Source organism: Corvus cornix, chromosome 21 (genome assembly GCF_000738735.6).
Source record: "Corvus cornix cornix isolate S_Up_H32 chromosome 21, ASM73873v5, whole genome shotgun sequence".
NCBI classification, from domain to species: domain Eukaryota; kingdom Metazoa; phylum Chordata; class Aves; order Passeriformes; family Corvidae; genus Corvus; species Corvus cornix.
In genome coordinates, this window is record NC_046350.1 from 6,499,281 (window position 1) to 6,522,764 (window position 23,484).

The window sequence follows — 23,484 nt, forward strand, 5'->3', positions numbered from 1 at the left end:
TTTTAGCAATGGTTGTGCATGGGAGGCAAGACTGGAGACAAGATTAATTAGTCTCCCAAACACAAAGCAAATATTGAATAGTCTTGGCACCTTGAGACAATTATTATTTCTGGTCATCATGGGGATCTGTTCAAGTACTTCTTATTGTGGAAGTTGTTTTGCTCAGGTCTGAGAGATTTTAAGTGATAGAGCTTATGTATGTTATCCACAGGACTCGAAATTCCCAGATGGGAGCAGAACAACATAGGAAAAAGTGACATTGGTGAATTATCTTCCAGTTCAGTCATTGATCTTTATGTCTTGTTTTTCATGTTCTAGGCCACAACTTCCACCAATTGGATTCTGGAGTCGCAGAATATCAATGAATTGAAATCTGAGATCTACTCTTTAAAAGGACTTCTCCTGAACCGGTATGGATGCAATATGTGAGCAGACTGTTGTGGGGAAAGGGCTGCTTTCTGGGATTCCCTCAGTCATGGAGAGGAAGGGCATTTCGAACAGGAACTACCTCTATATCCTGTTACTGCTATTTTAATAGTACCATTTTGCACTCTGCTATCACTTTCTATTTGCAGGTCTCAAAATTGTTTTCAAACTGGCCTTAAATCAGAGTGCATTAGGGAATTGATAAGATTTTTCCTTTTTGTTCGCACTTCCCCCACAGTCAGGATGCCTCTCACCTAGTTTGAGGAATTGACTGCATCTGCACCTGTATTCTGTTTTAGAAAGTCACTTCTGGATGCAGTTCAGCTGCCTTGCTCATGGTCAGGGCATAACCAGGATGAAAAGAATTGTGCCACAGCAGAGCTTGTTCCTCTTAATCAGCTCAGGTATCAACCTCTTATACTGTAGCAGATGTCTGAAATGAGGTGAAAGAAATCCCAGCCTGTGGGACAGTCATAAGAACAGGGATCAGATCTCAGTTCTTGAGAAAATTCTTTTTTCCCAAGTAATTAAGAGTTTATCTGGCTTCCAGCTATTGATCCCGTCGTTTGGATAGGGCTCCCTTGTCTCCTTCTACATGTAACTAAGACTTCTCAATGTTTCCTAAGAGACGGACTTCAAAGGTCAGTCTAAGATTGGACTAGGCGTGTCCTGGATCTGAGCAAGCGGGCTTTTCAGAAGTCTGAAAAGTGTGTTGCCGTCAATATCCTTTTAAATTCTTGCAGGAGAAGGAGTTGCAGTAGGAAGCTTTGAAGGATTGAGGACACATATTAAGTTACGGTCTGTTAAGCTGGGTCATACTGGCCTCTCTGTGGGGAGAGAGCATTACTTAATGACACCTTTGCAGCAGTGGGAAGGCTGTAACTGGGGGAAAAGTGCTTTTTGGGGGAAAAGTGCTTTTTGGGAAAAAAGAAAACTTTTTAGGGGCTTGTTTTTTAATAAAAAGACAAATGTTTCTGCAGTGAGGAAGCAGCAGCAGCATTGGAGCCAGGAAAACCACTGAGATTAGCTTGGTTGCTTGGAGCATGGTGGTAATAGTGCCAAGGTTGTGGGCTCAAGCTCTGTGGGCCACTCACTTAAGAGTTGGACTCAGTGGTCCTTGGGGGTCCCTCCAATTCAGAATATTCTGTGATTGTCTCCAGATTGAATTAGTTGGTTGCATTTATGATAGTCGTTGAATAGTGCAGACATCAGCATCCTGCACTCACAGGGGATGGGGTGAGATCAGCCCAGTTCTGTGGTGGCTGCTGGTGGCAGCAGCAGGAGGGAGGTGAGAGCTGCTCCTGTTCCCACTTCAGTCTAAGAGAAGGCAATGCCGAGTGTGAGCACTTGGTGCAGGAGAGCAGCCAGCTTTGCTCTGCTCTGCTCTTGTTCGTGGCACTTGCCAGCTCCCCTGAGGGGCATGAGGACCCCCTGGCACACAGCCTTTTCAGACTTTGATCTGACACCTCTTCATACTCCCGCTTTTCACATACACAGGCAAGGATGCATGGGAGTACTACATCAGACATGCTTTTGTTCTTTGCCCTTCATGATGGATGACTCTCTGAGGGCACCAGTGCTCCCCTTGCATTTATATTTGTCCTGTTTGGCACTTGGGATCTCCTATTAGTACTGGGCATTAGCCTGCTACTGCCATATCCTTAAAACCTGGAAAGGACTTGGGGCCAGCTTTTCAGCTGGTGCGAGCTGGTATGACTCCATTCCAGTCAGAGAAGCTGAACCAGTTTGTGGCAGCCAGGCCTGGCCCAAACATGTAAAGTGCATGCTGGGACTGGGAGAAAGGCTCTGGATTGCAATGGGCCAGAATGCAAGTGGTGTATCACTATTGAGGTGAGAGCCAGGTGGTGAAATTCCTTGGCTCAGGCACCTGGTGTGTCTGACTTCTTGCTCCAGTGGGAATTTTCTGTACCAATTAATTAGTGATTGTCTTATAAAGGGACACCTTTGTCTTTTCACAGGCAGCATTCCTGAGTGCTAGCTTACTTAGTGAAATTGGCAAAATCAGATCATTTTAGTGCTTCAGACTGCCCAGCTGGGATATTTTCCTTGTGTACAGGCTCGATTGCTGGGAGCTTGTAAAGCACTTTGAGAATCTCTCTGGAGAAGTGAAGTGGCCTTGGTTTTGCTCATTTATGGCAATGAGACTTGCAGTTTCAGTCTTGCTTTACATGACCTCCGTAGTGCAAATGCCATTCTCTCTAATGATAACCCCTCAGTATTTATAATAAAAGCCCCTTTCTCTCCTTTTCTTCCCCTCTTCTCCTCCCCAAGGAGGCAGTTCCCTCCTTCCCCTTCGGCTCCTAAGATCCCATCATGGCAGATCCCAGTGAAGCCAAGCTCACCCTCCAACCCCGTTGTTGCCAACCACAACAGCAGCAGTGACATCTCACCGGTCAGCAATGAGTCAACCACCTCATCCCCAGTGAAGGAGAGCCACAGTCCTGAGGGCTCCAAGGTCAGCTGCCACCTGCTCGGCACGGAGGAGGGCACCAAGGCCGTCATCGACGTCACGAGCCAAGTGCGGATGGAGGTGCAGGGTGAGGAGGAGAAAAGGGAAACCAAAAGGAATGATGAGGAGGAAGAGGATGATGAGGATGATGATGTTAGCCATGTGGATGAGGAGGAATGTCTGGGTGTCCAGACTGAGGACCGGAGAGGAGGGGATGGTCAGATTAATGAGCAAGTGGAAAAGCTACGAAGACCTGAGGGGGCCAGCAATGAGAATGAGATTGACTAAGACACCCTGGCTGCTGCTGCTGCTGCTGCTGCACATCTTCCCCAGCCTGCTGCACTGTCCCCAGTGCCTCTCCCATTTTGTGGAGAGAAAAGCTACCATTCCCTCCAGTGATTCTCCCTTGATTGACCTTGAGCAAGGTCATGATTGCTCGGTGAACAACATGATTGCCCTGTTTCACCACAGGGCTTTTCAGTCTTGCAGTGGCTTCTTCTCCCCTCCCAGCCCTTCTTCCCGTGAGCTGGGGTCACTGCTAGGCTGGCAGACCGATCGCCTTACCATGCACCACAGCTACAGAATATGCCCTCTTACAGAAGCAGCCGGCCTCTTGCTGCATCCTAGAGCCCTTCTATCCAATTTCAGAAACCAGTCTGTACTGAGCTCCTTGATTTCATGAGCCTTTAATCCCACATAAGGCCCAAACCAGTTCTCTGTTTCCCAAAATAACCCTCTGTTTTATTTCTCAAACTACTTGATACTCTGTTGCAAAACAAAACAAAACCAAACCTGAACATTTTAACCTCAAATTCCTCACCAGATCTCAGTCTTGGCTCTTCCAAACCTTATGCCAAGCCTCAAATTCCTGAAACTACCTAGCACGTAAAAACACTAAACTTCTGTGGGGTCCAAAGAATGTTATTTCCACCCCACATGCTTACATTCATCACAGTGACCTGTTGGTAGGGACCAAGGTGTCATGGCCACAGTAAAATCCATGAGAACAGGTGGCTTTGTTGATGACTGCTTCCCAGTAAAAGGCTTTAGAAGAAGTTGACTCCACTCAACCCCGTTATTACCCTTCCTCCTCCAAAGACAAGAAGCTCACATCAGTTTTTGACATCATATATTTTATTTATAGCTGCTCTGAATGAATGAATGAATGAATGAGTGGGGTGAAATCAGATGCTGGAATAGTTGGTTAATTCTGAATATTTGCAATGGTTTTTAGCCTATTTTTCTCCCTAAATGAGAAGAAAAATGATCATAAATGGTACCTCTCCAGTGACAGGCACCTGCTTCAGCAAAGCAGTCTTTCTAACAAAGACAACAGCTCCAGCTCTGAGGTTTAACCACTGGCCCTTCTTGTGCAGTTCAGCCTTTTTTTTGCCCCGTTGGGGCCATACACAAACCAGTGAATTTTGAACCCTCTCATTTGCAGCATTGTGTTTGCAGCTGGTGGTGTCCAATGATACTATTCACTGCATCAGGGCATCTTAGCAGAGCAATTCTTGTTAACAACTGAGTCTCACTGTCCTCACCAAGCAAGTGTGCTCGTCTGTGTGATCATGTATAGATTTCAAATATAAAATATGATTGTATATAATTGTAATAAATATGAGTTACCACTATTTAACACCAGGCTATTACTGGATTACTGTGGCTCTTATTTTGGGGAGAAATATGCATGTAGGGTGGTCAGGGGAGGGGAAAGGGGTGGTTACAGAAACCTGGTCCTTTTAAAATGTTTTCCAAAGGCCATTTGTGGTTGGTTTTTGGACTGCTCCAGTCCTAGGCGATATCAGCAGGAGGCAGTGGTGTAAGTGCAGTGTAAGGTACACTACAAATAGCTCCAGGAGCGTGGTAATGCTGTGTTGTCTTTGATGGTGCAGAGGTTGTGATGGATGTAGCCCCTGGTGAGTGCAGTGCAGTTATTCTGTGCCTCTGCTCCCAGCAGGAGGCTCTGCAGGGTGTGGAATAATGCTGCGTCCTGCTCCTTCCGCCAGCAGCAGGAGGTGCTGAAGGGAGAATGTGAGATATCCCATGGCCCCTCAGTCTTATCTCCAGGAGGGAATGCTGTGCTGGATCCCATGACTGGTCTAACCCTGCCATCCCAGTCCAGAAACCATCGAAGGAGATGGTGTGCAGCAAGTAAATTGTAGCTACTACAGTTCCATCATTGTTCAACAGAAGGATTTGGCTCCCCTCTGAAAAATAAGGGATTTACTTGATTCCCAAGTATTTGGGTGTCTGGTACACAGTGACATTTTCCTGCTCGGGGGAGCGAAAGGGACCTTCATATTACTGTATTTAGACCTGCTGCTGAATGTGATGATTTCTCATGCCTTAAATGGATGAATATCTTCCCCAGGAGTGAGTGAGTGTGTGTGTGTGTGTGTCTCCCTCTCAGTCTCTCTCTCCACTGTTTAACGTTCACAGAGAACGTCACGTTTAGCTAAAACAGGGCAAATTTGAAAATGTTTAAAAGGAAAGGCTTTTCTTAAGAGATGACACTTTTCATTTCTCCAAGTCAGGAATCCTTGTGAAAAGAAAAGACAACAACGCAGGGATGTGATGAAAAAGTATTGTCCTGCCTGTATACATTCTATATACATAGAAGGTTTTGAAAATAGAAAGTGCCTGGACAACAGCAGTTGGTGAAATGTGGAAAATATGTTGCTGAGGTATGTGCCTTGCAGAGTGACTTACAAGGTTTATAGTACAAGCATCCCTGCGGGTTCATTTTCCCCCCTTTTTCCTCCATGTTGCCAGTGTTCAATTCATTTACTTCAGGATTTCTGGTGCAGAGTAAAAGGCAGTTTTCTTTAACTGCTCTTTTCTGTCTGTTAGTTTTCTTTCTTACTACCTTTACCAATTCTGTAGGTTTTCTGTATATGATACCAGTTCTAAATATTTTCCTTTCTTCAACCTGATGAATCCCAGAAAACTCCATCAAGGCCATTGTTGCTCAAAACATGTAACTCTGTGCCTCTGGCCACTGATGGGGCGTTTGTGTATTTTGTTGAAGAGATCCAATCCACCAGCAAAGAATTTGGAAGAAGCCAGACCTTCTAACCAGCAGGTATTGTTATGAGTCACAAGTTCTATTCCTCTGTGTCATGTTCTTTCTCTTTCCAGCATAGCAACAGTTGTAGGAAGAGGATTTTGGTCCTTGTAGCCTGACTAATAACCTGTAATTTTTTTTTCTTCTTTTTTTGCTAGAAACAAACTTCTTAGCTCAGCTGCCCTGTGAAATGCTTATTCACTGGCCTGTTGGCACTGACAATGGCATCCTATTAACTGAGAGATGACCAGGTAGAGAACCTTTTATCTGCAGAATGAGACAGCAGCAGCAGTTCCCCACCACCCGGCTTATTTAAGGACTGTTTTATTGTGTACTCTATTTTTACTCTATTTTACACAGGAAGAAGAATAACCCACCAGAGAGTTGAGTTCAGTGGGTTCCTAACATGGTTTCTATAGGTCCTTAAAAACATATAAAAAAAAGAGGTGAAGGGAGCGTCCTCTGGACGGTGTCATCTGGACACATTTCAGTGAATGCCTGTGACCCTGTGCCCTCTCCTAGAGGAAACAATACCAGACTGGTACTTCCCAGTAATTTGAGAATATAAAAACTCCCTTTTCAATAGCTGCAAGAGAAGTGTGGGCTAGTCAAAAGGGGGAAAGGGTTAAGAGAGATGTCTCCTGATCATCTCCCTCCAACCTTCCTTACCCTCAGATGTGCCAAATTGGTCCTATGTGCATCTTTGTCAAAAGCAGGAAGAATCTTATTGTCTTTTGTGTGTTGGTGGCGTAACCAAACAGTGTTTGGGATCAGAAGGAAGAGAGAGGATGACTTTGCAAAGTATTTTACTTGTAAGTGTGCCTTGGATTTCACACGATGGTAAAAAACACTGGCTGATAGATACAGAGCTGTGACACAGACAAGTTTCTGAGAAAGCCGCCTTTGGGAACCAGATGTTGTTCAAGGTCCTGCAGCTTGTACAGCCCCCAAACCCATGAACTCTGTGCCCTGGAGCAAGAGTGCCAGCCCTGTTCTGGCCACTACCCAGCTGTGGCCACTGGCCCTGAGGACTGGGCTGTGCAGGTGTGAGTGAGGAGCTGCCCAGCACCTCAGCCTGCCCTGAGACACACACTTGGATCTGGCCTTTCCTTGCTGCAACTTGGGTTCTTCTGGCAAGTAACTGCTCTTTTGTAACTGTTCTCTCTTATTTTATGTTCGGTAGAGGGGGAGGAAGGGTTGCCAGAAGGTCCATCCTGGTGTGTGCTGGTGGAAAAAAGTGTGGTGTATGTTGGACTGTGGAAAAAGCCCAGGTGGTGTCTACTCCATAGCTGGCATTTGCAGTACTTGCTGCAGGAACAGAGGCTCCTTGCTTTTCCTGTGCTGGGGCAGTGCCGTGCTCGGGGAAAACAAAGGCTCAGGCAGCAGGTCCAGAGCAGCATTTTGTTGCAAACCTGTTTTGTTAAAGTCAAGGTCTCCATGCTTGATTAAACCCTTCATGCCCAGCAGCAGGCTGTGGAGAACTAAGTGTTTGCTAAGGGCTTTGACACAGGAAGCTTTGGAAGGCCCTTACTGTGTGGTGATGCTTTATGTTAAGCACAAATTGTTTGTGGTGGTGACCCTGCATACCAAAAACTGATGAGCATGAGCTGTGAGTTTTTCAGCCCTCTCATACCATTGGGTGCTATGCAAGTGCAAAGCAAAAGAAAGACTTGATCTCCAGGGATGGAAACATAAAGAGGTGCTGGAAGGTGAAACAAGGGAAGTTATTTACCTAAGGGTACAGGAGAGAGCTTCCAGCTTTCTTCATTTTCCCTTTTCTTGTCTTATCCCCAGACTATGCTGCTTCCTTAGGAGTCAGCCTTGACAGGCATCTTTGGAGCTGTGTCCACGTATTATGCTGGTGAAAGGGCGGCTCTCACCACTACTTACACTCTTAAAAAGAATATAAAAAAGTGGAAATGTACTTAGGGTGAGTTTTGGGGCAGGAAGAGGGAAGAGAGAAGATGGAGATCAGGGCCTGACTTCTTCACTTGCTGTGCAGTACAAGCTGCACACTTTTAGATTGAGGGGCTGGCATGGTCTGTCCCAGATCAGGAAAAAAAAACAATCCCATCCCCAAAAGGGAGCAAGCACTAACCTAATAAAGGCACCAGCTGGACGAAGGCAAAACCATCTCTTTGGGAAAAGAAAAAAAAAAAAAAAACCAACCTCCTTTCTTTAGAAAAATAATATATTTCATCCAAATAAGGTAAAAATATTTGAAATGGGGCAGAAGTGAGCACTAGGCAGCATCTGTCAGGCCCTTTCTGAAAAGGGGAAGATTATTAAAACTCAATTACAATTTATTTCTGTAAAGTGTCTTTCAGACTAAAAATCTCCCCAAATGCTTTGCAAGGACTGCTCAGGGATAACTCACAGTATCGAGCCTCCTAGAACAACACCCTGCTTTCGTACCAAGCCCTCCTGTTCTGCATCTGCTGAAGGAATTCATCCTTCAGGATTTTATTTTGTTTCTTCTATGTTTGTGCAAATAATGAGAGATGTTTTATGACGCTGGCTGCAAGAACAGCCTCAAGAGGAATGGGAGGGTGACACTGTATTTTTTTCTGGTTTAGGTGAAATACTTGCTTTTCTTTAGGACTGCGTCTCCTGTGTGAGAAGATGATTGGCTGCGTAGGGCTGATTCAGAGGATCGAGAAGTACAACTGGCTTATTTGTTGCCTATTTTTCTTTCTATGCCTGTCAGTTTGCCAGGCTGCTTGCCTATGTCTCAGTCCCTTTGCTTGGCAAGGCTGTTCTGTGCAGCATCCTGTGCAGTTGGTTTTTCACCTTCCGTCATGTCTATCTCCTCATGCTCTTTCCTTTCTAACACTTCACAGACTGCTTCCAACTTTACACCTCTGCTTCTGTAGCTACTACTGAGGTTTCATGTGTGTGCAGCCAGAGTAACACCTGTCTAAAATTAATTTCTTTAACTGATTTAATTAAACCAGAGGAAGTTCTGGGGTGGGCATTCTTCCATCTCTGTGAGCAGATTTTCTTTACTTAAGCAGTTTCACCTTTGTGCATGCACAAAGGACTGGGTGCTAAATGCTGCAGCTTTCTTGTGTAGATGAATTACTCCTTGCTTTCTGCCCCCTTACACTGTCAACAGCAGGTCCCATCTCTGCGTGCCTGTTTGCCTGCTTATCTGCCTGCTTTTTTGCAGTAATATCAAACTTCCACGACAGCAGCAGCAGGCTTTGGGTGTGAGATGGAGCTAGGGGCTCCCTCTTGCTTCACAGTCTCTTCTGTTTGCCAGAACAAGCCTGGTGCAGCCTGGAATTGGAATATCCCACTACTGCATCTCTTCCTTGCCTCCCCAACTCTAAAAACTGCAGGCAGAACCTGGTAATCTGTGTAAAATAGTGGGAAAATGGGGAAGTGTGGTGGATGCCCCTGGCAGTGGGTGTCCCCCCTTGTGCTGTGTGGAGGGGATGTGGAGGGGCTGCAGCTGTGCCAGCCCTGGGGGAGCCCTCTGCACAGAGGCTGTGTAAGTGGCCTGGGCACAGCAGGGAGATTCAGTGCCTCCAGCCACAGGCCGGAGCTGGACCCCTTCTCTCTTGTGGGCACAACTGGCTCTTCCCAAGACGTGACTTGCAGGGATAGTGCCTGGCCACTGAATGAAGGCACTTGCTTCCCTCCAAGGGCTGTCTGACTGGCTCTGGCCACAGACCAAGTGTCTCAGTGGTGTCCAATTCAGTGTGTCAAATGCAGAGCTCTGTCATTTAGGCAGAGCTTGGCCATGTCCTGGGATCCCGGGGAGGGTCCGTGGGGCTGCCAGCAACAGCAGGGGCTCAGGGCAGGGGCTGCTGGTCGCACACTGCCCTGTGGGAAGGGAGGGAAGGGGGCAGGGAACAGCTCTGTCTGCCTGTCAGATAAATCTTCAGCTGTTTACTTAAATACTCAGTGTTTCTTCATTTGTTTGTTTAAGAGTTTTCCTGCCAAAAAAGAGCAAAAGGAAGAAGGGAAGCTGCCTCTGGTGGCCACCCTTCCTCAGCTAGGATGGGCCTGGAGCACTTCACAGGCAAGAGCAGGACTGGGGCCAGGACACCCTGCCTTGCTCTGGGAAGATGAAGGGATGTGCTTCAGGATGGACCATGTTCCCATCTTCTGAGCAATGTCTGACCCTTGTGAGGGAAGATGTGTCTGAGGGACTCCAGTGAGCCCACTTGTTGCCCTAGGGCTGGCATGAAGAACTTGTCATCCCTTCCAGCACCTCCTGTACCTACAAATCTCAGTGCCTTTTTTCCCTCTTTGCTCTCACCCATTTGGTAGGAATTGTTGCCTCCAGGGCTGAGTTTTGTCAGCTTTCAGGTACCGGTGGAATCTGTTGAAGACCGCAGAGACCCAAAAGGCGAGGGCTGGAGCCTGAGTGTTGGATTTCCATGTGACAGTGTCTGCCACAGAGGACTCAAAACCATCTCCCCCATCTTTATGATACCCATAAAATATATTAGGTGTAGTAAATATCACACAAGCAGTTCCTTCCTTCATGTTAGCATGTGCTTTCACCAAAACCGGCCTCTTTCCTTGTCCCAGTATTCAGCAAAACTGTGTGTTTTGTGGTAGCTGTGCATATCTGGTGTACAGACACATCCACACATGCTCTCCTCTTTCCAAGTTTGGTCATACTAAGCAAAGTTCTGCCTTAATTTTTAAAGAAAGACAGAACTTACTTACTAGTGTACATGAAATTCCATAGACATTCCCAACAACCTGCATGCTTTTTTTGTTCAGAATAGGTACAAGCTGCTCACTGACTTTCAGAGAAGTCTTTAAAGTTCATACTCCTCTTGAAGATGATGGGAGGTTTTATTGTCATGTTCGAAAGCTTTAGTCTTCTCTGCAGACCATGTGCAAATTGGGGGAAGAGAGAGATTTGGTTATAGCTCCTCTCCCCTTTCCCCAGAGCTGCTTCTTTAAAAGGACTTCCCATGGCCTTCAAAACAAGCACCTGCAGGTTTGTAAATGCTAAACTCCATTGCGACTCAAGCAGCTGATGCAGTCTGTGTGTAGTGTGCAGCAGGACTGTTGGTTCAGAACCTTTCTTCTTGGAAAGGGCTTGTGCAGAACTGTGAAAGAAATTTTACAGATCAAGAGAAGGTCTTAGCTTTAAACATGTGGTCCCCACCCTCTTGTTCACTTCTGTGTCATAATGCTTCTCTCTTGCTTTGTGTTATTATACCCAGTGAAAATATTTCTTCCATGAACTTTTTCAAGACATTTATTATCTATTAGCCAGTTGTTACCTGTTAGTGGCTGCTTTCTCTCTTAGGTGCCATACCTGAGCAACATGGACAGGACCAACAGCTGGCTTAGTCAGTTTTTTCTCCACTGATTAACGGACCTATTTCCCTGGCAAGTCTCCGTGTCTTTCTGAATGTCATGATACCTCAGGAACCCAGTGCTGCTGGTCCCTGCAAACTGTAAGTTATGCCCAGTACGTGTTGTGCATCATAACAGCTGCTTTTCCTCAGTACCAGTAAGCACCAGAATTCTGAATTTCCTTCTGTCAGGGTGTAGGATGTATTATGCTACTGGAGTAAATGTCCTCCTGAGACACACATGCTTTACTCATTCTATACTCAGATGAGCAAGCCATGATGAGGATTTTCTGTGGGCATCTGCAGCTCTGCATCCCAACAGTGCAGCTCAGGGGTGACAACTGGCTGCTCTGCACCCACTGCTCTGAATTCTGGGCCTCACAACCCTGTAAGATGGTGCTTGAGTGAAGGGAGTTGGGGTTGGAGCTGGTAAGAGCTTATAAGAAAGATTTCTGCAAATTAAATGAATGCCTACTGCAGTGTTAAGAACTGTTCCTCAGAGGTCTGGGACACAAGGAGAGGTGTAACCCAAAGTACTATTTTCCTAGGAATCTCTAGGAATGTCCTTGCTGGACTGTCTGTGAGAAGCTCTGGGATGAACAGTGATGATTGTCTTTCTAAGCCACTGATGGCAATTACCTGTGATCAGCTTTCTGAGCTGCTGTGATGGCCAACACCATTAATCTGCACTCATTATTTGTGTCCTTGTTGGCCCTTCTGGCTCCAGCACAGACAGGTCTCCATGTGCTCAGGCCGGACCAGGCATGTTTGGTTAATGACACCTAAAAACCAGGATGATTGAAGGCAGCAGCAGAACCATCTGGTCTCCCATTCTGTGTCCTGGAATACCTTGGTTGCTGCTTGTTTATGTTTGAGGTGATTGAACTTTTGCTGCCTCTGTCAGTTTAAATTCTTGAATTGTTTGGAGAGGGGAAGGCAGCACTCCTCTGTTTTGAGTTTTGTGTTTGGGCTGGTGCCAAGGGATCTTCCCGCTGTGGATGCCTGCTGGCAGTGCTGCAGGAGACTTGGTACTGAGCTAAAAAGGGGATATCCAGTGTCTCATGAAACATGCAGTGTGGTTTTGTGGCTGTGTGTAACTTCTGTGAGTCCTGCACTCACAAAAAAGGCTATTATAGGGATACACTTGAGGTATCAAAGTACAATAGCAGCAGCAGCAACTGCCCAGTTTTTGTCTTGACATTAGAACAAGCGACCTTGCCTGGTGTCTGCTGCTTCCCAGGGCTCACCAAGTGCAGGGGTGGTGGATGCAGGGCTGTGGATGCAGAGATGTGGGTGCAGATGCTCTGGGTGCAGGGCTATGGATGCGAGACTGCACTGTCACCACCTGCAAGGGCTTGGAACGAATGCAATAGTGAGACTTTGATTTGTTCAACTTGCAGCTTCTCCCACAACTTAAGTCATTCTTTTATGAAGTCCAGTCAGAGTTCCACTGAGAAAAAGCAAGTTTCAGCAAAAGCTTTCAAGCAATGAGTTGTGTTGTTTATGTCCCCTGTCCTCACCTGGAAACATGGCCATTTAAATATTCCATGTGCTGTGGGCAGAGCTCCAGTGAGAACAAACCTCTGGGCTCCAAGGTTGGATTAGGAGCATGTTCAGATAATGACATCTGAAAACAGGAGGGCTGGGACCTGCAGCAGAGAAACAAGGGGGCTTTGAAAGAGAGAGGAGTCTAATCCTCTCTGCTAATATGGAGGCAGCTGCTGCCAATGCATCAGGCTTGGCAGGGGCTGCTTTGCTGCTCCTGGGTTCTCTGATAATGGCAGAGAGGCACAAAGACCCAGCTGCTTCCATGTGGTTGGGGAAGAGCCACATGGGAAGGGTGTTCTCTGGGTAAAACAAGAACTTTTGACATTTCCTTGGCCCTGCACGCCCAGCAGCACTTCAGCAGGACAGGCACCGTGCAGTGCTCCATGCCAGTGCAGTGCTGAGCGGGAATGGGTCCACAGACATGCAAATCCCTGCTGTTGGTGAAGAACCAGTTGCACTTCCAGGGCTCTGCAGCCCAGCCACGAGGGCAGCTGGATCTGTGCTGCCTATGGGCAGCATTGTGGCCTCACTGGTGACAGGACAACTTTGGGCAGGGTGGAGGACGTGAGGGTCCCCCAGAGGCAGCTCTTGTGCACAGTAATGTCTGGGGACACCGGCACTGGGGCTGGGTGCAATGACCTGTCAGGGAGGGTGAGTACTCAGGGACGTGTTGGTACTGGCAGGTGCAGCAAGGGCAATCGCTTTAGAGCACATGAACTGCTGCAAACATGCACTCGTTCCTTCTTTTTTCCCCCGAAGTAACTTGCTTACTTCCTTGTAAAAAATGGCATCTACTGCCTGTCCCACTCTGCAGGAATGTTGGTGATGAAGCCTGTGCTAGACCCACCTCCAGTGTGGAAGTGCCCAGGTCTGGAATGAATCCTGGGTAGGAGACAGTGGGGACTGGCTGTACTGAGTGTACAGCTTTTTAGCTCATGCTCTCATGATGTCTGTAAAGGGCCCTGATGGCAATTCAGATAAAACCTCAGGGTTGCTGGGAAACCTTAACACCAGAGTCCATGCAAAGAGAATTCCATTCCTACTCCACTTCCCACGGGAGAACCGGTGCTGCAACAGTGACTGTTCAATGGGGCCGTGCTGGGCTTTCCAAACACCCCACCTGCTCCAAACTCTTACAAACATAAACCACCTCCTCAAGCAAGAAGACAACTTGATCACTTAAAACTTTGGGGTTTTTTTTCCAGTTTTTATTGAGTGAAAATGTCAAACCTTGCATCAGTCATGCAAAAAAAAAAAAAATCAAATAAATAAAACACATATATTAAATTTCTAATAGCACTAAATTCAAGTGGAAAAATATTCAGTTCTTAATAACGCAGGTGCTGAAGAGACCAGATTCAAGTAAATCAGAGCACACCATCCTGTTTAGGGTGTTTTTTTTCACTTTCTGCATTTTTGTCTCAAAACCTATATATATATCTATATATCTATATATATGTATATACATATAGATATATACACACACACATATATATGTGCATACATATTATTTTTATATTTATATATATACACATACATATTTATAAAACATTAAAAAGAGCATTGGTGGTTCAAGCATTTATTTCCCCCCCTCCCCCATGGAAAGAAAAAAAAACAACAACAAAACAAAATAAAATTACACATTTAAAATTCAAAATGAGCTAGCAATGGCTTATAGTCCTAGTGTGCAATATGGATATTACAAAAGGCTAGAATCCTCCCTCATTGTCTTTTTTTTTTCCATTTTTTTGTTTTTTAAGGTTGTTTTTTTTTTTTGCTACATTGGAAAAAGTTTTTGAAATTTTTTTCTTTACAAAATTCCTTCCACGCAGACTTTAATCCAGTTGAGTTTGTGGCTAGAATGAACAATCTAGTCAATAGTTTTTATTTAATTTTTTTGCTCTTCAGCAGTGAATGGTAGCAGAATCAGGAGGGTCCCTCTCAAGGTTTATTTTGTTTGGTTTTTATCTTGTTTTGGACAAAATAGTTCCATTTCCTCTCTCCTCTTTCCCCTCCTTATAGAGCCAGTTGAATCTCCCTCTCTTTCTCTGGTCATTCTTTAGATAGTCCCATTGCTATGAGAGCTTGGAATGACAAACCACCTGCTCTGATGGGGTCATTGGGCTGTTGAGGCCCTTGTTCAGAAAAGCACTTAAGCTCGGGCTTAAACGTGGGCCCACTCAGTCATCTGCTTAAGGGTTTTGCTGAATTAAAGCCTGAACATGGCAGAATAAAAAAGTCGGGTTCAACTTTCTTTTGTTGTTGTTGCGAACAGAGACAGTGTAAGAGTTACAGAAACAGGACTGGGAGAAGGATGGGGTCAGGCTGGCCGGGTGGCCACTGTCCTGCAAGGGCACCTGACCCTCTGTGGGGGTCAGGCCCTGCTCAGGGGTCACCTTTAGCAGTAGCCTGTTGGGAAAGAACTTTCATTCCCTGTGCCAGCTCCTAGAGAAGAGGCGATAGAAGTTTGGGAGAAGGGCTGAGATGTTAGGGAGAAGTAGGGTGCCTTGGGGGAGAAAATGGTGTGCATAGATAAACATGGGCCCTTCTGGCACACTCAGCCACACAGGATGTGTGACACAGGGCCCCATCCAGGTGGACCCTGGCGCGGGTGCACCAGCCACTCCTGCCTCCGGCTGCTCCTGGGATGGTGCGTCCCGTCCAGCACTGGCAGAGCCACTGGACATCTCTTACCCCCTTCCTCCACACACTTCTGCTTTCCCCACTGTTGTGCAGTGACTCAGTCAGTGGAGTCTGGTGAGATAGGACAGGGGAGAGGTAAAACACTGTGTCACAGTGCAGGGTCCCAGCTGCCAAGAGCAGGGACATGACCTGTCTATCCTGCGGGGACATGAGTGGCCCAAGGAAGCCCTCTGGTTACCCCTGGCACCAGCTCCATGTGCCCAGGCAGGACATGCTCTCAGGAGGGCTTGGTCCTGCTCCCACAGTCACTGACAGAGATCCTGTTGATTTTGGCGGTACAAAATAATCACATCTGCTTTGCAAGATGTGGCTTGTGTTAATCTGAGGATTCCTCCTGGAGCCCATCACCATACTATCTAAGTAGCTGAACATGGGGAAAATGTACAAGTACAGAACCTGCAGCAAATGCTAGTAAAGTAAAATCTTTTTGCCCCATCCCATTTTGAGAAATTCCAGGGCATCATTCCATCACTCTGCCCCAGGAACGTGAGCTTCATTCTGTTCAAGAATGGGGTTGTGCTAGGAAACACACAGCTGAGGGCAGGGGATATACCAAACAAAACAAAAACAAACAAACAAAAAAAAACCCCCTATAAAAATAAAAGCCACACAAATAGCTGATAGAGGAAAAGAACTCCAAAGAATTAAATAAACTACAAACTAGTAATAATATTTCATATGTTTTCATTTGTTTCATCTCTACAAAATTCAAGTTAGAATTCGGAATCGTGCAGGTCCGGTCAGTGCTGGGAGTGTGAAGTCAGCCTCAAACCACAGCATTAAGGCTTCCCCCTCCCCTGCCACCCCTACAAACATACACTACATTGAAAGAGAGAGGGAAAAAAAAAAAAAAAAAGAGAGAGGAAAAAAAAAAGGAGAAAAAAAATTGCACACAATTAACCATATGTAAGGGCTATCCAGAAGGCAGGTGACACCTCCCCCTCCACCCACTGGCATTGGTGGTTTCTCTTTTGTTCTATATATAGTAATAACCTTTACAGGAAAAATACTGTACAACTTTTTTTTTTTCCTTTCCTTTTGAAACATTAGCTGAACATTCAGTCCCCACATTTACACAGCTGAGCTGCTTGTTTATAAATCAGACCTGATCTGCACCAGTTCCTTAGGGAAATAACAAAGAAAAAAAAAAGGAAGAAACCTAAACTTCTTGAGGCCTTTATCTGTTCCGGGTGACAATAAATCCTGGGGATCCCTTAGAGCTGAAGTGCTCAGGGAGCTGAGGAGGGGAGAGGGTGCCTGCATGGTATTGGAAAAAAAGATTTTTTTTTTTTTAAAAAAAGGACAAAGCTCAGACTATTCTGGTATACTTAAAACTGGCACCAAAATAACTATCAGAATTAATTCATACTAGTCCTTCTGGTGCCCTGGTGTGTGTAGACAAGCCCTCTCAGGCTCAAGCAAGGATTTGGGGTCAAACAGCTACTGTCTCACCTGCCAGAGTCCGGGACAGTGTCCTGTAGTGTGTGTTCCCAGATCAGGCCAGGAAAAGATAGCAGGGAAGAGCTTGGAACCAGGGGAAAGCCCAAGCTGCTGGAGGTGGCAGGTCTCAACACAGTCTGGTTGCATTTGCTTATGCAGTGCCCAAGCCCTCAGCCCTACTCATCAAAATATGTCAGGATGGCCCAGACCTGCAGCAATTCTTGGGTGGCACCTCCCCAGTGCTGGGGTCTCTGGGCTGTGGGGGTGCAGCAGGATGTGTAACTGCAAAACCCAGGACCAGGCAGTATAGGTCCAGGGGTGCTGCAGAACAGGGGTGTCCCCCTCCCCACCCCAGAGCTGAGCAGGACACCCCACCATGGGCTCAGAGCGTGTCCTGCCTTCTCCTCCCTGGGCAGCAGTGCAAGATCTGTGTCCATCCATGCAGTCACAGACTGGCATGTCTGCAGTGCAGGGCTGGGGACCAGGGCTTGGGGACTGGGACCTGTCCAGGTCTGACTGCCTGGGGCAGAGCAGGGCACGTTCTCAAGGCTGCTTTAGTGACCAGGATGCTCCTGTGCAAGCTTGGTGCTCCCTGTGCTGCACCATGGGGCAGGGGCAGCTCAGAGCCTCCTGAGATGGGGATACTGAAGCACCACAAAAACGCCTCACCCTCAGCAGAGAGGAAGCACATACGGGTTGGGATGAGATGGAACTGGATGGCAGAGTAACCCCAGTCCTCCAGTGTGACAGACCCTTTAAACTGCCTGCTGTGTTCTTCCCAGGTTACTTCAGCTAAATCCCTACAGTCAGAACAGCAGGGATGAGGAGAGGTGTCCTACAGAGAAAGTGTAGACTGAGAAAGTTTTACAATATAAATAGCATTCAAAATTATTATCATTAACAGCAAAAAGGATCTGGAAGAACAGAGGAGTGTCCCATTCCCACCCCTGCTCATTCATTAATGCATCCTCATTTATGTGACAATAAATACCCACTCCCACCCTGGCTGTCTGATGCCATTCATTTAATGCTGGAGAAAGAAGGGGGAAGGGCGGAGAGAGAGAGCACACTCCTCACCCCCTCCTTCCCACTGGCAAAAGCTGAGCTACTTGTCTTTGTGACACCAATTCCTTTAATTTTATATATGTGTGTGTGTGTACATTATATAGAGACACACACACAAATATATATTTCTAAAATTCATTACCTCTTGTTCCCACCCACCCCCCTCCAAGAAGTGGAGATTATTATTATTATCGTACAACTGAAAACATGGAAAAATAAAACCCAGAAAGAAAATTGGGGGGATAGAGCCCCACCCATAACAAAGGGTCCCCAGATGGGCACAGGCCCCACGCACCATGCAGGGAGCAAGGAAAAGCAGCAGGTATCCTCAGGGTTCATGTCTGTATAAAGGGTATTTTTTGCTGCATCCTGCCCCCTTGTTCCGGGATCTGTAGAATGGAGTGATGCAGCACCAGTCCTGCTGCGAGTCGATCTCTTATGGGGCCTGGTGAAGAGCAGGGGTTTCCTTCCTTCCTCTCTCTCATTTGTGGCACCGAGTTTGTTTTTCATTTGCCATCCCCATCTTTGTTCTCGCCTCACATGGGGTTCTCTTAGTAATTCTGTGTAAGAGAAAAACCAAACCACTGCCGCTGTTGCCTCTAAGATTAAGGAGAAGCTGCTGGAGCAATGGTGGAGGCTGAGGCAGCAGGCGGAGCTGGAGCAGAAGCAGGAGTCGGGGCTGGAGTGAGGGCTGGCTCGCCCTGTGGCCTGGAAGCATCGCCATGGTCTGTGGAAGAAGCACCCTCCTCTGGTTCTCCATCTTCTTTAGTGGCCAGGCCTTCAGGGTCTGGCAGTGATTCTTCAGAATCTGTGTTCAGGTCTTCCTCCTCCTCATCCTCCTCCTCATCATCATCGTCATCCTCCTCTTCATCATCCTCCTCTTCTTCATTCATCTCCTCCTCATCATCCTCTTCATCCTCTTGGGAAGAGTCATCCTCATCCTCCACATCACCAGAGCCAGATGCCCCAGCGTTCCTCTCCTGTGGCGCGGCCCCGGCTCTGCTTGGGGAAGGGCCCTCGGTGACTTCTGCCTGCTTCTTGCTGAGGTCCAGTGAGTCATTGAGGCCCACACCAGCTGCATTCTGCAGGAAGAAGAGGGAGCTGTTGTTGTCAGTGCTGAGGTTGAGGGAACTGTCCAGGTTGATGGAAGAGTTCTGGATATCATACTCAAGAGTGGAGTGGGCAAGGCCCTCGGGGCCGGGAGAGATGGCAGGCAGCTCCCCTCGCTCCTGCTTCTCGTGTTTGCGCTTGTGCGAGTCCATCTGTGACATCCCCACCACTGTGTGTTTGCAGCCGGGGTAGGTGCAGTGGAAGTGGGAGCATTTGAGTTTGTACTTGCAGTCAGGCACCTCGCAGTCCACGCTCGAGCTGAACTGGCAGAAGCCGGCGGCGCTGATGACGTCCTGCTTGCCGTGGTGCTTGCGGTGGGCTGTCACCTTGGTGCTGTCAGTGCAGCGGAAGCCGCAGCGCAGACAGTGGAAGTGTGTGCTATTGCCAGAGAACTGACAGTCTGGGAAGTTACAACTCAGTGAAGACTTGAAGCGTTTGAAATCATCCAATACTAGGTTGTCAACACGGTCGTGGTGCTGGGCATGCTTATACATGTGGGTACGGCCACAGAACTTGTAGCCACAGTTCTCCCGTGTGCAGTGGTAGTGGGTAACCTTGAGAGAGAACTGGCAGCTGGAGTCCTTGCAGTCCTCGTAGAGGTCATAGCGCCGAAATCCCTCCAGCATCATCCCTTCATCCAGCATCTTGCGTGAGGACGCGGTCTTGCGGCGCTTGCCAAATGGGGACATGTCCTCAATAATCCAGAAACGCTTTTTGGCCCCCGAGGCAGTTGGCATAGTGATGGTGTTCCCTGAGGAGAGAAAGTGCAGAGCGGTGTTGCTGACAGCCAGGTCTCTCCATCTCCCAGCCATCCTGGGAAGCTCTGTATTTGCCAAGTCCCAATGCTGCAACCGTTCCCACCCCGCAGCTCATCCCTCGAGCTCTAAGTGAGCCTGAACTCCAGGATCCTGGGTTAGCTGATGCCTGCTGGACATCACTTCCTCAATTTTCAGCATATCCTGCTTTGCCTCTGATTGCTGCTCTGGCAAACCTGATCTTGTCCAAATGTTAACTGTTGCTTCTCTGGTTTGCTACTTTCACAGTTTCTCTTGCTGCTTAACTAATCTCTAGTCCCGTTTTCCTCAAATCAGACTTTAACAGGGAGGAGCTGGCTTGTTCCAGTCCAAGGACTGAGGTGTGGTACTGTAGTTCACTGGGGTGGTAAAGAGTTGCAGTGTGCTAAAAGCTTGTATGTGTGCAGTTTTCCCCTATCCAGGCTCTTGTAAATACAGTACAATTGCCAAGGACAGGCAGGAAGTGAAGGAAGATCCCATGCGTGATTGAAACTGCAACAGGGGGGTGTAATTTATAGAAACAGGATGGACTTTGGCCAGGAGACTGCAACATCCCTCACTGTAACGAGCCTACATATTACAATGAGTGCACTTAGAAAGACAGATGGACAGATGTTCAATGGGGCTAATTCTCATCATCACTAGCCAGTGGACTCTGAGAGAAAATACCAGTTCTGCAGCATTCCCTTGGGTCTCAAAAATTACATGATGCCCCTAGTATAAATAAAGATCCCTCATCTATCTTCCACTCTGATTCACAGGGCCAGCATAACTGGCTAGTGCTCGTGTCCCCTAGGATCACACTGACATCAAGGACTCGACCTCAATGTATCTATTAACTTTTTTTCTTCTTTGCTTGCTGTTTCCAGAATCAACCCACAATCTCCAGTATCAACATGCAGCACAGACAAGGTTGGAGGCAAGAATTTCTTACCAGGTGCAGAACTGTGAGTGTAATTAGAAATTATAGCTTGCAACTAACACATACTTTTTTTTTTTTGCCTCTCTTCCTGCTGAAACTGCCATCTTCTTAGAAGAGGCACGATTTGTGACATACAGTGCCTGGGGCCTGAGAACCCAGAGCAGTTTGCATCCTTGTCTGGGAGACTGAAGGGACAGTCATCTGTTTGAGTGGTGTAGAACTACTTCCTTTCTGGTGGGTGCATAGGTATTACAGGCGATGACCCTTCAGTGACAGCCCTTCAAGAGAAGGTGGTGACCACTGAAGGAAACCTCCCACACAAGCCAATGGGAGTGGTGGCAGGAACCTCCTCTCCCACATGGCTGGGCTGTACAGGTTGTGGGATAAGCAAAGAACGAAAGGTTTTTCTACACCATTTGTTAATGGCTCTTGTGCTCAGACTGTGAATCAGGATACCAGCTTAGGTCATCCATGGTGAGACCATCTGAGTGACATGGAGCTGGTGGAAACTGCACGCTAAGGCTGATTTAACCAGCTACCAGTGAAAGAATAACTTTGTCACTGGAGATTTGAAATTGGCAGGCTCTTAACTACAGAATCTGTGACCAATTTACTCTCTGCTCCCCCCTAAACATCTGGTATTGTAAAATCCAGTTCTCCACTCCCAGCCGACTCATGTAAGTGCAGTGGTGCCTGCACAAGTCACTGCTGTCCAGATTAACTCCTTTTAAAAAAATTACAGCCAAACCATCAAGTCCCTTAGCTTTAATTAATTAATGCTCATATTGTCTGTCTTTGGACGGGAATATGGGATAATCCATTTTAGAGAAAAGACTCTGGATGGGAAATAAGTAGAATTTAAGTATCACCTGTTTAAAACACTGTATCTACACAGCTTTTAAAATAGTTGGAACAGATGTGCTTAAAACTTTAGTTAAAAACCAATTCTGTTTTCTCATACAGGCAAAGTTTTGGAGTAAGGCATAATGAAGGGAGATGACACCTTGGTGCACTCTCCTCCTTTGCCAACGTTCAGTCCCTGCACCCCATGGAAGATTACAAGCCTCAGTGGATGTGATCCCCACCAAATCTCAATGGTAAGTGTTCTCCTTAAGCTTATTTCTTTAACCACTAATAATGTGAGCATTCACCAAGCTATACCAAAGTAAAACCAAAAGACACTTAGAAATATTTGATTAGAGGAAGCACAGCACAAGGTTAAGATGTTTCAGGCTGCATGCAATTCAGTTTAAAAAGAAGCAAAGATAGAGTTTCTTGTGAATTTTGTTAATTGGCACACACTCCTCTGGACAAGGCAAGGATCTTTCTCCTGCCAAGTCCCTTGAGAAAAACCTATGAACTGGAGTTGGAAACCCGTGAAGTTGGTCCTCCAGCCATACTCCCAACCATTGACCTTGGATTTATGTATTACTAAAACTGGCAGGAAGAATGACTGGGATATTTGTAGGCTGCCAGAAGCCTTATAAGTGTGAACTTTAAGCACAAAGATGTCCTTAATTAACTAGAAAAGAGCTAGGAGTTGGGAGAAGAAGCCAAAACTGAGGCACACCCTAAAAACCATTCCCAGATGGAATGAGAATCCCCAGCCTGAGACATCTCTGATCTTAGTTACACATGGGAATCATGACAGCTTAAAACTGAAATCTATCTGTATTTTCTGCAGCTGATTAGAGCAGATATAAATAACGAGTGTGAGAAACAGCTCGACCTGTCTGATGATGTCATCATGTGACACTGCCTGTACTTCATTCCTCATCCTGGGAAGGCACCCCTGAACTTTGTGGCTTCATATGAAGTTTGCAAGATCAATTGAAACACAGGACCTGGGTACCTCATCAGACATTCATCTGCTGAGATCTGTGCAGCACACTATGGCAGGCACTGGCTTGGGTGGCCTGGAAGATCTAACCAAGAAGTCCAAGTCCCATCAATGCCACATGAGCAAAAGTTTGCTCTGTGGCCACTCTGACATTATCAAGACACTGCAAATGCATTTTAACTGTGGATTTTGTTAGGTTTTTCTCATAGTTAGGAATTGGTGGCAGTTGCTCTCAGGTATCCATCCAAATGTCTATGAATGATTTGCTGTGGTTTGGTTCCCCTTGGCTGTGGTTACTGTGTCAGCAGGGAAAAGGAGCAGGCATGGATGGGCCCTTGGGTAACATTAGATAAGGCACAGAGTGATCTTTGCTGCTCTACCGACCCAAAGGTGCAGAGAAAAAAAAACGTGGGCAGGGTGAGTGGGGACGGAGCTGGGCACAGGACATGGAGAGAAAGCAAAGAAGTGTTACCTGCTGCATCCTGCACTAAGGGAACGTCACTTTTTACTGGAGTTGGAGTGGCAATGATGGGCGAAAACCCAGCGGTGCTGGCGGCAGGCATGACAATGCCTCTGCTGGCTCCCAGAGTGGCACTGAGCAAGGAGTATGAGAGACAAGATGGAGAGAAGAGATAGGGGAGGGTGGGAAGGGGAGACCTAAGCAGGGCTTGTGAGAAAGATGGAGGCAGAGATGGTGGTGGAGGTTGTGGTGCAGTGTGGGTTGCATCATCGGCAGCAGCAGTAGCAGTAGAAGGAACCAGGCAGCCTGGAG

General features: G+C 46.8%; 2 protein-coding genes and 1 long non-coding RNA gene across 10 annotated transcripts in view; 2 read left to right on the forward strand and 1 right to left on the reverse strand.

Moving 5' to 3' along the window:
* The window catches only part of PEX14 (peroxisomal biogenesis factor 14), a 70,800-nt gene extending 66,255 nt beyond the window's left edge, over nucleotides 1-4,545 (forward strand). Inside the window, exons 8-9 of the mRNA XM_039563803.1 lie at nucleotides 319-410; nucleotides 2,719-4,545. Coding sequence (XP_039419737.1) covers nucleotides 319-410; nucleotides 2,719-3,184 — 558 coding nt within the window. The 3' untranslated portion in view covers nucleotides 3,185-4,545. The remainder of the gene's footprint in view (nucleotides 1-318; nucleotides 411-2,718) is intronic.
* Nucleotides 4,546-10,963: 6,418 nt separating this feature from the next.
* Nucleotides 10,964-23,340, forward strand: LOC104693348. 2 transcript variants are annotated; one of them, XR_005603530.1, is made up of 4 exons: nucleotides 10,964-11,392; nucleotides 20,820-20,897; nucleotides 21,836-21,969; nucleotides 22,557-23,340. It is a non-coding gene; the product is annotated as an uncharacterized LOC104693348 (long non-coding RNA). The 2 variants fall into 2 exon arrangements; XR_005603529.1 differs by lacking the exon at nucleotides 10,964-11,392 and having other exon boundaries at nucleotides 20,564-20,897.
* The window catches only part of CASZ1 (castor zinc finger 1), a 198,772-nt gene continuing 189,927 nt past the window's right edge, over nucleotides 14,640-23,484 (reverse strand). For 6 of the 7 annotated variants that reach the window (XM_039564074.1, XM_039564079.1, XM_039564076.1 and 3 more), the window contains 2 exons: nucleotides 23,185-23,478; nucleotides 14,640-19,907 (listed from right to left, as the gene is read on the reverse strand). In XM_039564074.1, coding sequence (XP_039420008.1) covers nucleotides 18,652-19,907; nucleotides 23,185-23,478 — 1,550 coding nt within the window. In that variant the 3' untranslated portion in view covers nucleotides 14,640-18,651. The remainder of the gene's footprint in view (nucleotides 19,908-23,184; nucleotides 23,479-23,484) is intronic. The other variant, XM_039564080.1, reaches the window with a different exon arrangement.